At 58.6% G+C, this 14,468-nt stretch overlaps 1 protein-coding gene across 2 annotated transcripts; it reads left to right on the top strand.

The window, feature by feature from the left end:
- Positions 1-4,867: 4,867 nt before the first annotated feature.
- Positions 4,868-14,467, top strand: DOLPP1 (dolichyldiphosphatase 1). Of its 2 annotated transcripts, none has more exons than XM_046023767.1 (8): positions 4,868-5,100; positions 8,683-8,783; positions 9,054-9,138; positions 9,237-9,336; positions 9,566-9,664; positions 10,204-10,332; positions 10,756-10,845; positions 12,941-14,467. In XM_046023767.1, the coding sequence occupies exons 1-8, from the start codon at positions 5,025-5,027 to the stop codon at positions 12,975-12,977; spliced, it is 717 nt and encodes a 238-aa protein (XP_045879723.1). In that variant the 5' UTR covers positions 4,868-5,024; the 3' UTR covers positions 12,978-14,467. The 2 variants fall into 2 exon arrangements, with proteins under 2 accessions (XP_045879723.1, XP_045879722.1); XM_046023766.1 differs by lacking the exon at positions 4,868-5,100 and adding an exon at positions 7,711-8,252.
- The last annotated feature ends 1 nt before the right edge of the window (position 14,468 follows it).

Here is a 14,468-nt window from a genome sequence, read left to right as displayed (position 1 = left end):
GGATCCCAGAGACCAGAGCTGGGACAGCTGAGGGGAACGCTGGTCCGTTTCCGTGGCAGACAGCAGACTCTAAGAATCATGGTCTCCACAAACCATGCGTTTTGGAATCCGTGTCCTTGTATGGGCCTTGCCTACATCAGCTCTGAGCTCCGCTGCACGACCTACTTGGGCCAGTGGGACAAGAGCAACGCAATGCAGGCAGAGGTTTGAGTGCAGGAGCTCTGGGGCTCGCCCTCTTGGAAAGTAGCTGCTGCCATGAAGGAGACCCGGGGATCCTCTGCTGGGGAGGCCACGTGGAGGAGAGCGTGGGCACCCTTGCCGGCAGCCCCAGCTAACTCCCAGACTTGGAGGCTGCTTGGACCACACAGGCCCAGTAGTGACCCGAGCAGAACTGCCCAGCTGAGCGCAGCCAAATTCGCCGATCTTGAGCAATAAAATGGTGATGGTTTTATGGTACTGCGTTTTGGGCTGGCTCGTTACACAGTGGTGGAGAACAGGTTCCAAACCCCTTGTTGATCCAAGGGGAGATCACGAGGGGAGGGGCGACCACCCCAGTGTGGACAGTGAATCCCTGGCCATCCCCGGGCTGGATGCCCAGGTCTCCTGAAGCCACGCCCTCTGTCCTTCTGGAGTTGTTTGTATTTACATCAGGCCATGATCAGCCTCTGGGCTTCTTTCACAGGAGACTGATGCTTGCACAGCATGAGGAGGGGTGTGAGGGCGAGATCTCGGAGTGCTTTTGGGTTCACAATGTGGTTCACGCCAAGCGCTCAAAAAAACAGTAGTTTGAATTAAAACAGAAGTGGCTCCCGGATGGACACACAAATGGGACAGGACATTCACTTGTTGTCCGAGTATTTACTGTGCACCTGCTGTGTGCCAAGCTCTCCTCCAGCTGCATGGGCAGTGGCAGATGTGAGAGCTGCCTGTGTGGCAGGCACGTCCACTCTCCACTCAGGAACGTCCCAGTGGTAGCTTGAAAGTGGCCACAGGAGAGAGTACTTACACCACGGAAATCAGAAAATGCCACCAGCACAAGAGATGAGCCAGACGATTTGTCTCGAGGACTTGGCACCCTGGTGCTTGTAATTGTAACTCCAGACCCTGGCTTCTAGAATCTTCTGCTCTTGGAGACAGATAATAAATGGCTCCTCCCAGAGGTTTTATTTTTATTTTTATTTTTTTTAAAGATTTCATTTATTTATTTGACAGAGATCACAAGTAGGCAGAGAGGCAGGCAGAGAGAGAGGGAGAAGCAGGCTCCCTGCCGAGCAGAGAGCCCGATGCGGGGCTCGATCCCAGGATCCTGGGATCATGACCTGAGCCGAAGGCAGAGGCTTTAACCCACTGAGCCACCTAGGTGCCCCCCCCAGAGGTTTTAAAGCCAAAACGTCACTTCTAGAATGGGTCCTCTCAAACCAAAATGCCACTTCTAGTTTGAGGTCATGAGTCTTTTTTTTTTTTTTTTTCAATTTTGAGTAAACCGTATACCACACATGGGACTCGAACTCACCACCCTGAGATCAAGAGCAAGGCGCCCCGAGACCATTTGGCTTTGTAACCAGCATCTTTGGGCTCCAGGCGTCCCACAACTTCCCCTGGAATGAGTTCCCTGAGGGTGACGCACCACTGGTCACATTCACTCTTCATCCCTGGTGCCCATTCCTGGTCTGGCCCTGGCAGGGAACTCTGGGTCTAAAGTGAATGAATGAACCTGCCATCCAGTGGGCGGCAGCAGACACATTTTGGGGAGACAGGCTCAGAGATGAGGAATTTCCTAAAGGACTTTGAGCACAGACAAGTGCAGGTAGGGTACGATGTCCTGGCAAATGGGGGGGATAGGAGTCTCACTTGTCCTCAGCTATAAACTGGGAGCATTCAGCACTGCCTTGCTGTCGTGACTGTGCAAGTGACTGAGAGTGGGGCACCTCCCAGCTTGCTCAGAGCGATACCAGGGGCCCTGCTGGTCCACCTCTCAGCTCAGGGAGGAGGCAGGTGTTTCCTGCAGTCTCCCGGGGGCCTCCTCGCAGCAGGCACGTCTGCAGTGCCCAGCCTCTTGTCCGCTTGCTTGGCGGGTCGGACCTGTCATCTCCGCCATCTCAGGGACCCTGCTTTGGCTCCCAGGCACATCTCCATGAGAAATGTCCTAACTGGTACCCCAAAGGTATGCACAGTGTTCTGAGCAGCACTGTTCATAACTCCCCAAACCCAGAAACACCCCAAATGTCCACTGAGAGTCGAATGGAAAATAAAGTGTGGTGTGTGCTGTGTTCACGCCAGGGAATGCTGCACAGCGGGGGTGAACACATTAGAACTACCGGCCACAGCGCGGATCACAAACACAATGCTAGTGAAGGAAGCCCCAGGCAAAAGGTACCTACTGCAGGATTCCGCTTACAGAAAGTACAAAATTCAGATCCACCTAATTCAGGGCGTTAGAAATTGGGATGGTGGTCACCAGAGGGTGACAAGACAGGGTGTCTGGGGCTCCTCGGGTCCTGCTTGTCGGTCTGGGGGCTGCTCACATAGATGGGCTTAGTTTGTGAAACGTCCTCAACTTGTCCACACCCGATTTTTGGAATTTCCTATATGCATGTTATATTTTGTATTATATTATATTATATATATATATATATATATATATTTTTTTTTTTTTGAGAAGCAAAGCCCCAACCAAATATCCAACCCACCCTTCAGAACTCCACTTTGTCCTCACCACCGGTGGTGACCCTCAAAGTTTGGGATGGCCAGGCCCCTGCCGGCCTTTCTTCCCCAGCACCTGTCCCCCCTTCCTCTCTCTTGCCCTTTCCACCCCGCCACGCTCCGGGGTCAGGACACTTGCTTATGCTGTTCCCTCTGCCAGGAAAATCCCACTCAGGAGAACGCCCTCTCATTTTATAGTCCCCTGTCCTTGTCACTTCCTCCACAACACTCTCCCTGGGGTGAGAGGGCTCTGGCGTCAGACAGGCTTGGGTTTCAGGGGCTCTGCATCTCTAGGCCTATTTGCTCATCAGGGAAACGGCTGCCAGCCAGGGAGGGGCAAAGTAGCCGGGCTCAGGATGGACGCCCTGTGCCAGGGAATTATTCTGGGAAAGTCACAGCCCCCTCCTCACACCTCCTGCTTCTCACAGGCTAATAATGGCAGTGCCTGAGGGAGCCGAGCGCAGGTGACAGGGAGAGGGAGCCAGCTGACCCGCACAGCCCAGGCTGGGCTGGGTGGGAGCTGAGAACAGCTGAGAGGGCCCGGGGGCCCTCCTGGCTCGCGGGTGGGTTGAGTCCCCACCATCCCCCTCCACCCGACTCCTCAGCCCAACCCCATGGTTGCGGCTGCCATGGTTGCAGCAGAGTGAGCCACTTCGGGGGGTGAGACCCTCTGCTTTATTCTCACTTCTCACAGGGACTTAAGCAGTACACTTACTGAGCACTCGTCCTAGAACTAGCCTGGGCAGGCTCAAACCCATAACGGGCCTGTTTTTTTTTCTTTTTTCTTTTTAAGATTTTATTTATTTATTTGAAAGAGGGAGTGCGTGCACACGAGAGTGGGGTGAGGGGCAGAGGGAGAAGCCAATTCCCCAATGAGCAGGGAGTCCCATGTGGGCTCGATCCTGGAACTCCGGGATCATGACCTGAGCAGAGGGCAGGTGGTTAACTGACTGAGCGACCCAGGGGCCCCCAGGCCTTGTCTTCATGTTGCTCAAGCTTCTCCATGTGGCTTGATGTACTTTTATCAGAACCCCCAGAGCACAAAGAAATGCAGACTCCACGGCTCTGATTCAGATTTACTGAAGCAACCCAGGCCCCGGTGGGACCCAGGAACCTGCATTTGTACAGCTGATCTTGGTGCGGCAAGAAGTCAGAGAACCACTGCCTATTGGGAGACTGACAAGGAACCAGTAATGGTCCAGGGTGGTCAGTGCTGAGGTGGAAGAGGAGACCCAACCGGGAACCCAGTGGAGGCCTCTCACCTGGCCGTGGAAACCTCTAGGTGAGAAGAGACACCTGAGCCAGACTTGGGGCAGACACCTGAGCCAGGCAAAGTGGGCCAGGAGGGGAGATGCTTTCCGGGCAGCAGAACAGCCTGTGCCAAGGCTGGGAGACATGAGGGGCCGTGCATGCTGGCTGGGCTGAGTAATTCAATCCAGCCGCAGAGACAGGGGGCAGGAGACGGGGAGGTGCGTGGGAAGGTGTGGCCTTGTGGCCACCGAGAGGAATGTTTCGGGGAAACCGAGGCGTAGCTGGAACACTGGCTTCTTGTTTAAAATGCTCCCCAAATGTGGCTGAATCAAAACTTCTTTGTTAATTCAATGAAAGAAGGAAGGAGTCTTTCTCAACTTGAGTTAAGCCTCCATTCTGTAAAGCATTTAGGGCACCGACTGCGCGCCCCGCCCGGGCAGCTCCGTCCGCCGCCCCACATCCTTCTACCACGGGGCTGTTGGCTTGTGGGACCTGGCCTGTCGCCGGTCAGTACACGGGTCTTCGGCCTCAGTTTACTCATAGCTAAAAGTGGGTCGGCTCAGATCCCAACGAGCCGAGGCTGCCTCCCCGCTTCGAGCGTGCGTTCTGACGGCAGCCCAGCTCCCGCCAACCCCGGCCGGGCTTAGGGTTCAGAGGAAGCCTCCACTCCGCCTAAGTCCCAGCCAAACCAAAGCTCCCACCAAACTTCAACACGCCCCCCACGCTAGCGCCTGATTGGCCCGCCCTGCTCACACTGTGAGCCCGCTTCACCTTGTGATTGGCTGTTCTGCTCTCTGTTGTGCGCTGGAACCCTCCTCTTTTCTGATTGGCCAAGGTCCTACCTGTGCTTGTCCTGGATTGGACGCCGGCTCGGGCGGCTCGCATGCTCCGGGGCCCCGCTCTCTGATTCGCCGCTCGGGTCAGCTTCAGGGCCGGCACGCTAAATGGCTGCGCCGCTACCTGTATCGGCCTCCGATTGGGCACGCGGCGCCTCCCCGGCGTGATAGGTCAGGACCACCGCCCCCCTGGCTCCCCATTGGCTGCTCGGCGAAGCCCGGTCTCCGGGTAAGATGGCAGCGGACGGACAGTGCTCGCTCCCCGCTTCATGGCGGCCGGTGACCCTCACCCACGTCGAATATCCTACAGGTAAAAGGCGGCCCCGCCTCGGAGGACGCCTTCCTGGGGTCGGCCCGTCAGCCCCAGGCGCTCCGGCCCGCGCGAGCCCGCGGAGGGGGCGCCGGGAGACCCGGGTGGGAACTGTCAAATAGTGAGCCTTGGAGGGGCTCGGCCGGCGCGCGCGCCGCGCAGGCGCAGTGGTGCGGCGATGAGCTGGGCGAAATTGTGAGCGGCTCGTTCGCGCACTCTGCGGCTGCGCGGCCGGGCCGCTTCCCCGGGTCCCGGGACGCGGGTGGGCTGTAATGGGGCTGGGGTCTGCGTGAGGCCGGACTGGATGACCGGCCTGGACCTGGGGCCTTCTTCCCTGGCCTTCCTGGAGGCCGAGAGGCCGGACTCCCTCCCCGGCGTGCAGGGAGTGCCTCTTTCCTTCAGACAGCGCTTTGGGGCTGCAGAGAGCTCCCCACTGCTGGGAGTGTGCAAACCGAGGCCGGGAAGCTATTCGTTGTTTGAGTACTTGTGCCACGCCCAGAGTAGGGCACTGCCCCACAACAGAGGGGGGCGGGTTAGGGGACTGGAAGCCCCTGGGATCTGACTTCTGGAGTTTCCCAATCAGATACGTCTCCAGAAGCGCAGGTTTTTCCAGCGGAGAGCTCCTGTAGCGACCCTTGCGGAGGCTGGTAGAGTGGTGTAGATCTTGGGCCTTAGGGTCAGAAGTATATATGTGCTGCCGAAGCGAGCACTGGGTCAGAAGTATCTGGGCTCCAGTTCAGGCTGAGGCCTGGAGCTAATGACTTCACCTCTCAGTGCCTTGGTTAGTTCGTCTCTACAGTGGGACTGATCACAGTGCCTTTCTTCTAGTGGTGACGTGAGAATTGCTAAGTGCGTGGCCTGGCGCACAGTAAACTTGCAGTATATAGCTGCCGTGAATATCATCTCACCTTTCCAGGACCGTCTCAAGCCCACCCCACCCTCCCTGAGGAGGATGATTGGGTGTTGGGTGAGGCTGGGGGCCTCTCATTGAGCGCTGGTGGCCCCGAGAAAGGCCTGTGCACGCTGCTCTCGGGCGCAGAGATAGGAGTACCTGGCCCCTCTGAGGGCTTCAGGGCTGGATGCCCGGAACTTTGCCCCTAGGTGTTCTCGGTTATATTGGGGGTGGGGTGGCCCTGCCAGGCCTGTGCCCTGCCTGCCTGCCTACCCACCATTTATCCCTCATTCATTCCGCCAGTATTCACCGAGCACCTCCTGAGTGCTAGGCCCTGGGCTAGGTCTGGTTTAGATTGGTGAACAGGCCCATACCTTCTCTGCCCTATGGACTGTGAAAAAAAGAAAAAACCCACTTTACAGGAGGCTCGCTCCTGACAGGAGGGAAACCAAGGCCTGGAGGGGGGAAGGGGCCTGAAGACCTCAGTGCTTTCATATTTCCTTTCCGTGGCCTCCGAGTAGCTTCTCCGAGTGCTCACAGACCAGAAGAAGGGACCTGGCGTTCGGGAGCAGCATGACACAGGCTGTGACAAGGGACCTTTGGCAGGGACTGTGGGTGCCTGGACGAGGGAGCTGGGTGACCCTGGGGGCGTCGTTCGAGGGCTAGTCCCCTGCCCACGCTTCTGTAGCCCCTTTTGTGCCCTCACCACACTGATTCTTGCTTCCTTCGTCCCTTCTCTACTCACGTAGGTTTGTTTTTGAGCCTGGGCAAGTGCCAGGGGCTGTGCTGGGCTTGGGAGATTGGGCAGGGTGTAGAGACCCCGTCCCAGCTCTCCTGGAGCCTAATGTGTAGAGAGAAGGACAGATACTGGCCCCACAGCTGCACTAGCGAGTGTATCATGAGCCGCGCCCTGGTTACAGATTCCCCCACAGACTGAGAGCTCTGCGATGGCAGGAACGTGTCTTTTTTTTTGTTGTTGTTGTTCCCACTGTGATGGCTACTTCATTTATTAATGTTGCCTTAACCCAGACAGCATTTCAGTTGGGGGAGCCTGGGTTTGCCAAGGTCCAGAAGTGGGACAGGGCAGGGAGCATTCAGGGAATGCTCTGAGTTCTGTTCCTGGGGACTGGAACAGGGGTGGGAGGGAAGCGGGGGCAGGTCCGTGCGGGGCCTGCTGAGCTGGGCGGAAGTGGGGTTCATCGCAAGGGCAGAGGGAACCCCACAGGGGCCAAGATCAGAGAGTGATGAGGCCGGAGTGTCCGCAGCATCTGCGGGAAGACCCGAGGTAGCGCCGGCTGTGGGTCAGGCTGTGGAGACGGTCAGCCGGCTGTGGGTCAGGCTGTGGAGACGGTCAGAGGTTGGGGGCACCAACTGCGCCCTGTCCTTACAAGCCGGTGCTTGGGGCATCCGTGGGGTAGCCGAGAAACCCAGAGTCTCCGAGCTGGAAGGGACCAGGCCATCACGTGGACGAGATGGAGGGCTTCACCTAGTGTCACCCCGTGGGCCCGGGGCACAGTGGCCCTCGCACCTAGGTTGCTGGGCCCTTTCCCTCATGCCGGTTCTGCCCGCCGGTCCTACTGTGGGTAGCTGTGAGCGAGGCCAGGTGTGTGACCGTGTCTTCAGCCTGCAATTTGGGCTCAGCCCTGCGTGGGTACTTTCCTGCCGCCTGTGTGAGGCCAGGCTGGTGGTGGGGGCCGTTTCCCATGCTGAGTTCTCCCAGCATGTGTGCTAGGGGCCGAGCTGGTCTCATGGGCCTTGCTGCATCAGAGCTCCCACTGCTGTAGGACATGGGTGCCCTTCTCACTGTGGCTCAGGAACTGAACCATGAGGCATGCATGCCCTCTGACCTGAGAGTGGCCCCTCAGCCGCCCTGTCTCTGACGGTGAGGGCAGTCTTTGGACTCTGTGTCAGCCCTGCCCGTGACCGAGAGGGAGCGTGGCTCTTGTGTCTTGGCTTCCGTGTCCTCAGCTCTCAGAGGGGCTCCTGATTCCCGCACAGCCTCCTTTCTGGGCCTGTAAAGAGGGTAAAACAGGTTGTAGGGAGCCAATGTCTTGCCAGTGGAGAGGCTACCGTGTTGGCGAAAGCAGCCTCTCCCCTCCCCTCGCTTGGTCCCTGACAGACTCTTTCCGTAGGGTCCAGAGATTCCCAGGTTCCTTTGGAGGCCCAGGGCTTGGCGGGGAGAGCCTCAGTGCAGCGCTGTGTTCCAGAGGCGCCCATGTGCCTGCCGGCCTGCCTCCTCCTCCGGGACCTGGCCTCGAAGGTCAGGCCAGGCCAGGTTCCAATTCCTGCTTTGGCGGGGTGAGGGCTTACTACCTGAACCAGGCTAGAGAGTTGGATTTTAGGTCAGACCTCACCTCTTTCTGGCTGTGTGTCCTTGGGCAAGTCACACAACCCCTATGGGACTGAGTTTCCTCCTTTACAGAATGGGGCCAGCAAAGGCACCAGCTTTAAACTTACGATCTGTGTGCGTGAGGGCTCAATGATTGGACGCTGGTCTGTCGTGCCCTTGACTGAGTTGGCGTGGTCACCTGGTAGACTAAGGCAGCCACAGCTGCCTGGTCCTGCCCTTCGGGCCCTCCTGGGGCCTCCTTTCTGGCTCAGACTTGCTGGGTGTTGCCCCTCTTGTGATTGTGGTGCTCTGTCCTCATCCTGTTCTCCCTGTGCCCACCCCTCCCCCTGCCCCACCCCAGGTGATTTCTCTGGCCACCTCCTTGCCTACCTGAGCCTCAGCCCTATCTTCGTCATTGTTGGTTTCGTGACCCTCATCATATTCAAGCGGGAGCTGCACACGGTGAGTAAGTCCGTCCCTGCCCGTCCCTCCACTGCTCCTCTGGTACCTCCACTGCTGGGGGGAGTGCGGGTGGTCGCGTGGGCACACCCCTTCATCCCAGGTGCTTTGCTCGCCTTTCCCTGCCTCCACCTTTCTTGGGCGGAGCTTCCCAGCCGGTTGGGGCTGTTCGCTAGTTGGGTGGGGAGCGTCAGGCAGCTGCCACAGTCTTTGGGCCTGGGTGGCGGCCAGCAGGCACACAGAGGCCCAGCTGACCGCACATCTTCCCGGCAGATTTCGTTCCTCGGGGGCCTGGCACTGAACGAGGGGGTCAACTGGCTGATCAAACACGTCATCCAGGAGCCACGGCCCTGTGGAGGTGGGGTCTGGGCTGTGGGGTCGGGGGGGGGGTCCCCTGGTCGGGATGTGACCGGGAGGCCTGCATCCCCCCATCCTGCTGTGTTCTCTCTCTCCCAGGCCCCCACATGGCAGTGGGCACCAAGTACGGGATGCCCTCCAGCCATTCCCAGTTTATGTGGTTCTTCTCCGTCTATTCCTTCCTCTTTCTGTATTTAAGGTGAGATTCTGCCCCAGCCGGAGGGGCCCCGAACCGGGCGAGGCTGGCCTTTGACCGGGACATGCTCTTAGCTCTTTGGACATCCTTGGGGCTTGGCCTCTGTCGGGTGTGGGAGGAGCTGCAGCCACGGAGAAGGTGCCCCGGCAGCATTTGAATGGGGCCTGGGCTGTCTGGGAGGCCTGGGCTCCAGGCTGTGGGCCGAGACTGTCTAACGGGCCTGTTTTCCCAGAATGCACCAAACAAACAACGCCAGGTTCCTGGACTTGCTATGGAGGCACGTGCTCTCCCTGGGTCTCCTCGCCGCGGCCTTTCTAGTCTCCTATAGCAGGTATGGAGGGGCGGAGAGCCCCACCCCCACCCTGCCCCCTGGGGTCTTGCCGCATTTGTGGTCCCTGTTGGACCTCCCGGTGGACCCAAGTCCCAGAGCCTGTAGAGCAGGCCTGGGAAAGGGGTCCCAGGCCTCTCATTTTTAAGGGCTAGGGCTCCGCTCCCCCTTCTAGCCCGGTCCTTGCTCTCTCCTCCTGGCCTAGCCCACGGTTCTGGGGACACCTGCACACATCGGCCATCTGTTCCTAGTGTCCTGGAGGAGCTTCGTGCAGACAGACTCAGAGCTGAAGGCTGGACAGAAGGGAGGCTCATCCTAGCTGAACCCTCCTTTCCCTTCTGTGGTTGGGGGAGCCGCTGCTGGAAGTAGTAGCTCCTTCTGGAAGTAGATGGAGGCTGTGTGTGTTCACAGAAGTCTGTCCTATCTGCGTGTCTCCCTGCGTGCACACGCGAGTTCCGGGGAAGCCAGTGCTTGGGCATGGGGGGATCGTGCAGGTCCGTGCCCAGCTGGGTCTCATGAACTTCCCTCTGTCCTTGGCCCAGGGTCTACCTGCTGTACCACACCTGGAGCCAGGTGCTCTATGGGGGCATTGCTGGGAGCCTCATGGCCGTCGCCTGGTTCGCCTTCACCCAGGAGGTCCTCACCCCGCTATTCCCTAGGATAGCAGCCTGGTAACTGCCTCCTGCCCCACCTGCCTCTGCCTCCGGCCTCCAGCACTCTGGGAGGGCCCTTGTGTCCCCCTTTTCGGTGGGCGTGGGCTGCAGGCCCTACTTGCCTGGCATCCTCCTCCTTCTGGTGTTTCTTTAGGCCCAGAAGCCAAGGGGCCATCCTTTGCACCTCGGCTCTCAGGGACTTGGGAAGCAGCCCGAGTCTTGCTGGGCTGTGTGTACCGTGGGGCAGCACCCCTGCCTGAGTGTCACACAGGTGACACGTCTGGGTCTCTCAGTGGCTCCTGGGTCACAGGCCAGGCAGAGACTCTGAACAGTGGGGGAGGGTGCATTGCCAGCCCTGGGCACTGGGGAGCGGGTAGTTTGACTTGGTGGCAGGCTTGTGCCCTGATGCGGTCCTGGCTTTCTGGCTGTCTGTTTCTGCAGGCCTATCTCTGAGTTCTTCCTAATCCGAGACACGAGCCTCATCCCCAATGTACTCTGGTTTGAGTACACGGTAACCCGGGCAGAAGCCAGGTGAGTTAGATGCCAACAGTCACAGGGTCCTGGCTCAGTGGGGCAGAGCCCCACAGCGGCCACTGTCCCCGCTTTCTTGAGGGCTCCCCAGGAGCCAACCACTTGCCTCAGCACTTTCCCTGCACTACCTCATTGCACCTTCCCCTGAGCCCCATTTTACAGCTGAGGAACCGAGGCTCAGAGAAGAGAGGAGGAGTGACTTGACTGGGGACTGGCGGTTGGGGGGTGTGAGAGCAGGGCAGGGAGCCCGGCTGTCTGGCCCAGAGCTGTGCTTTTAGCCTCTGTAGCCCAGAGCCAGACAGCTGGGCGGCCGAGATTCTCGGGGTGGCTGTATGTGGATATCCCTTAGAGTTGTTTTGTCCAGATACTCTCCTATGGATGGGTAAACTGAGGCACGGGGAGTTGGGGCTGTCTGTGGATGCATAGCAGGTTGGGGCAAAGCTGGGCTTGGGAGCCTCCTGACTCCACTGTCCCTCTCCACTCACCCCAGATCCTGGGCGGGCGCCAGCTGGGATGGGGAAGGCTGGCTTTCTCCCAGGTGCAGAGGCGGAGCTGAGGTGAGGTGAGGTGAGGTGAGGTGAGGTGAGGTGAGGAGACTCCAGAGTAAGCCCGGGAGGTTTCCTGACATGCTGGTGAGAGGAACCCTGGGGCAGGCCCCGGTGGGATGTTCCAGCATCCGGGAAATGTGTCTGGTGCCTCATGCTCCAAATTATCCTAATGAGCTTAAGGCTAAAGCCCTGGATGCATGAGGAAAGGAGATTTGAGGGGGTTAGGGCAGGCAATCCCATTATCGATGGAAGAGCCCCAGCTGGCCACACCTGGCTGGCCCCCGCCTGCTTTCACCAACCAGAATTTCCATGTGCATCTGCTCTGGGCCAGCCCATGTGCTGGGGGGTAGCACAGAGGGAGGGGGGCACGGCAGGCAGGGGAGATGTGAGGAAAGAAGCGCCTGTCTGTGTGGTCTGTGTCCTGGGTCTGAGAGCTCATGGCAGGATCCTGAGTGGGGAGGAAGGGGGCAGGGTAGTTGTGCGGGCTGCCCTGGGGAGGCGGGCCTGAGCGTGGAGAAGGAGGGGGCCTGATGAAGTGCAGGTGGCAGGGAGCGTGCCCTTTGCAGAGGGAACCGCACCCACGAAGTTTCTCAGGCAGGGCAAAGCGGGGTGAGTCCACTGAACAGACAGAGGCAGGTGTGACTGGAGCCCAGGAACAAGGGGACAAAGCAGGGGATGAGGCCGGGGCGACATCATGCAGGACGTGTGGGCGCAGTGAGTTTTCTGTATTTTATTTTATTTTATTATTATTAATTTTTTAAAGATTTTACTTATTAATTTGACGGAGAGAGAGCACAGATAGGCAGAGCAGCAGACAGAGGGAGAGGGAGAAGCAGGCTCCCCGCTGAGCAGGGGGCCTGGTGTGGGACTTGATCCCAGCACCCTGGGATCATGACCTGAGCCGAAGGCAGACGCTTAACCGACAGAGCCACCCAGGCGCCCCAGTTTTCTGAATTTCCGATGGGATTCTAGATAAGTCAATTCATTCTCCTTTCTGAGCCTCAGTCAGCCTCTCTAGAAAATGGGGGAGGTTGTCCCTGCTTCCCGCAGGTTGCTGGGCTCATCGTGGCTAGAACCGTCCCCCAACCAGACACTCAAGTCCCCTGTAGGACGGCCATCAGCAGCTCTGCCTCTGCCGGCAGAGCTCCAGGTGCAGAGCTGTCTGTCATCCGCGTGGGTCAGTGATCACCGAACGCTGCTTTGGCTGGCTTATCTCGAATCCCCAGCATTTGTTGGGTTCTAGCCAGGTCCCTCTAGCCTCAGGCCTCATCCCTGGCCCACCTCTGACCCAGTGTCTTGGCTGGGTTCCTGAGCTCCAGAACTGAGACACTATCCTGTCTGGGCTTCCAAATCGCAGGTCCCAGGGCAGGGAGCTCCGACTGGCCCGGTTTGAGTCAATCATGGGTGCTACCGGAGTGGGCAGTCACCCATTTTGATGGGACTGTGGATAGGGAGGGGACAGCGGAGGGTGTGGGTAACGAATGCCAGGGGTCCCCTCATTTCACCTCCAAACATCCTGACCTGTGACCTCCACCCCCACTTTGTAGGAACAGACAGCGTAAGCTGGGAACGAAACTGCAGTGACCGGTGAGTGTGGCTGGGTCCAGCCTCCAGATCTGGCCTGCTTGATGCCTTGCAGGATGGACAGAACGACAGAGGGATGAAGCAGAGACCTCTACAGACCCAAGTCACCAAGTGGAGCCTTTTTTTTCTTATTTTAATTTTAATGAACAAGGTGGACCAAAGGGCCGAGGCAGCCCCTCAGCCCAGGACCCTGGGGGGCTTGCTGCCAGGGGGCCGCGCGGCCAGAGACCCTCGCTGTGCTGCTGCCCGCCCCTGGTCGGGCGCAGAGTGCCCTCGGCATGGGCACCGGGGGGTGGCGTAGAGGAGGAGGGCTTGCACCTCTGGTCGCGGGGCCAGGAGATCCGGGTGGCGCGAACAATACACACTATTTATTTTTGGGTTTTGTCGAAGGCAGACAGGCTTTTGGAGATGGGGCCGAAAGAGCCTGCCTGCCCGCTGCGGTTGCCCTGCATACAGGGAGGGGCCGAGGTCAGCCGCCCGGGGGCCCTTTACCTGGGGCCCAGGGGATACACCGCCTCTCGCTGGGCCAGAGAGGTGGCGTGGGGGCCCCGGAGGAGGGGAGCACCTCCACGCCCTCCCTGCCGCCAATGCCATTCCAGAACCTTGTTCCGTGTTTTCTTGTCTGGGGGCCAGGGCCCCGCGAGAGCGCGCTTCTGGCCGCTGCTATCGTTGTGCTCTACCCGTTATTGACCCTGCACCACAAGGGCTTTTTCTGGTCCCCTGTCCCCAAGACGATGGTCCCCTTCTGACAAAAGAGGCTGCACATGTGGGTGAGCGAACCCAGGCTGTTTACAGCTCTTTTCCTGTGCCGCCTTCCCGTCGCCGTTAGTCGCCAACTCCTCCCGAACACAGTGCAGAGGAACCAGGAGCCGGGTGAGGGGAGCGGACCTGTGGGTGCCTGATGTCACTGTCCTCCCCTCCCCTCCTCCCTTCCCCTTCCCTCCGTGTGCTCTGAATACTCCCTTGGCCTTCCTGACACCCTCCCGAGAGCCCGGGTCCTTGCTCGGGCATCCTTAAGCCTGTGTCCGGGGTGTGTGGTTGCACAGACCCCTCTGTCCAGTGTGGAGGGCAGCTACTCCTGAGGGGACCCGACCTCTTAAGTCACTCTTGAGTGGAGTTGTGGAGAAGAGATGGTTCCAGACTCTTTGGAAGTTTCTAGAACTGAACCAGGCTGCTCGGGACCTGTGTTCCACACCCCCCTAACCCACCACCCTTTTTCTTTGTGGAGGTTCCTAACCTGCTGCTGAAGCACAATATTTCGGTGCTTTCTTTTCTCCTTTGTTAAAGACAGTGTCCAAAAGCCATTCCAGACGCCAGGACCAGGGGCCTATTTCTGGGGAAGGTTGGTCAGTCCCCACATTTTCCTCCCCTTCCTTTCTTATTTTTATTTTTTACTTTTTGCCTGAGACAAGCCAAGTGTGAGGTGGTTTGATTTAAGAAAAATCAATGAAATTGTTTACTATTGTTTTAAAATAAAATCTTGAACTCTGG

The sequence above is a fragment of the Meles meles genome, chromosome 11 (genome assembly GCF_922984935.1).
Source record: "Meles meles chromosome 11, mMelMel3.1 paternal haplotype, whole genome shotgun sequence".
Taxonomy (NCBI): Eukaryota; Metazoa; Chordata; class Mammalia; order Carnivora; family Mustelidae; genus Meles; species Meles meles.
Note: the sequence above shows the minus strand (reverse complement) of the source record. Positions and strands in the feature narration are given on the sequence as shown.

What these genes read in the sequence shown, in the direction of transcription:
- DOLPP1 (XM_046023766.1), top strand. Translation starts at nt 8,039, where the DNA reads ATGTCTTGCCAGTGGAGAGGCTACCGTGTTGGCGAAAGCAGCCTCTCC. An exon ending in TTCCTCTTTCTGTATTTAAG is followed by an intron (nt 9,337 to 9,565) that starts GTGAGATTCTGC and finishes CTGTTTTCCCAG; the next exon opens with AATGCACCAAACAAACAACG. An exon ending in TTTCTAGTCTCCTATAGCAG is followed by an intron (nt 9,665 to 10,203) that starts GTATGGAGGGGC and finishes TCCTTGGCCCAG; the next exon opens with GGTCTACCTGCTGTACCACA.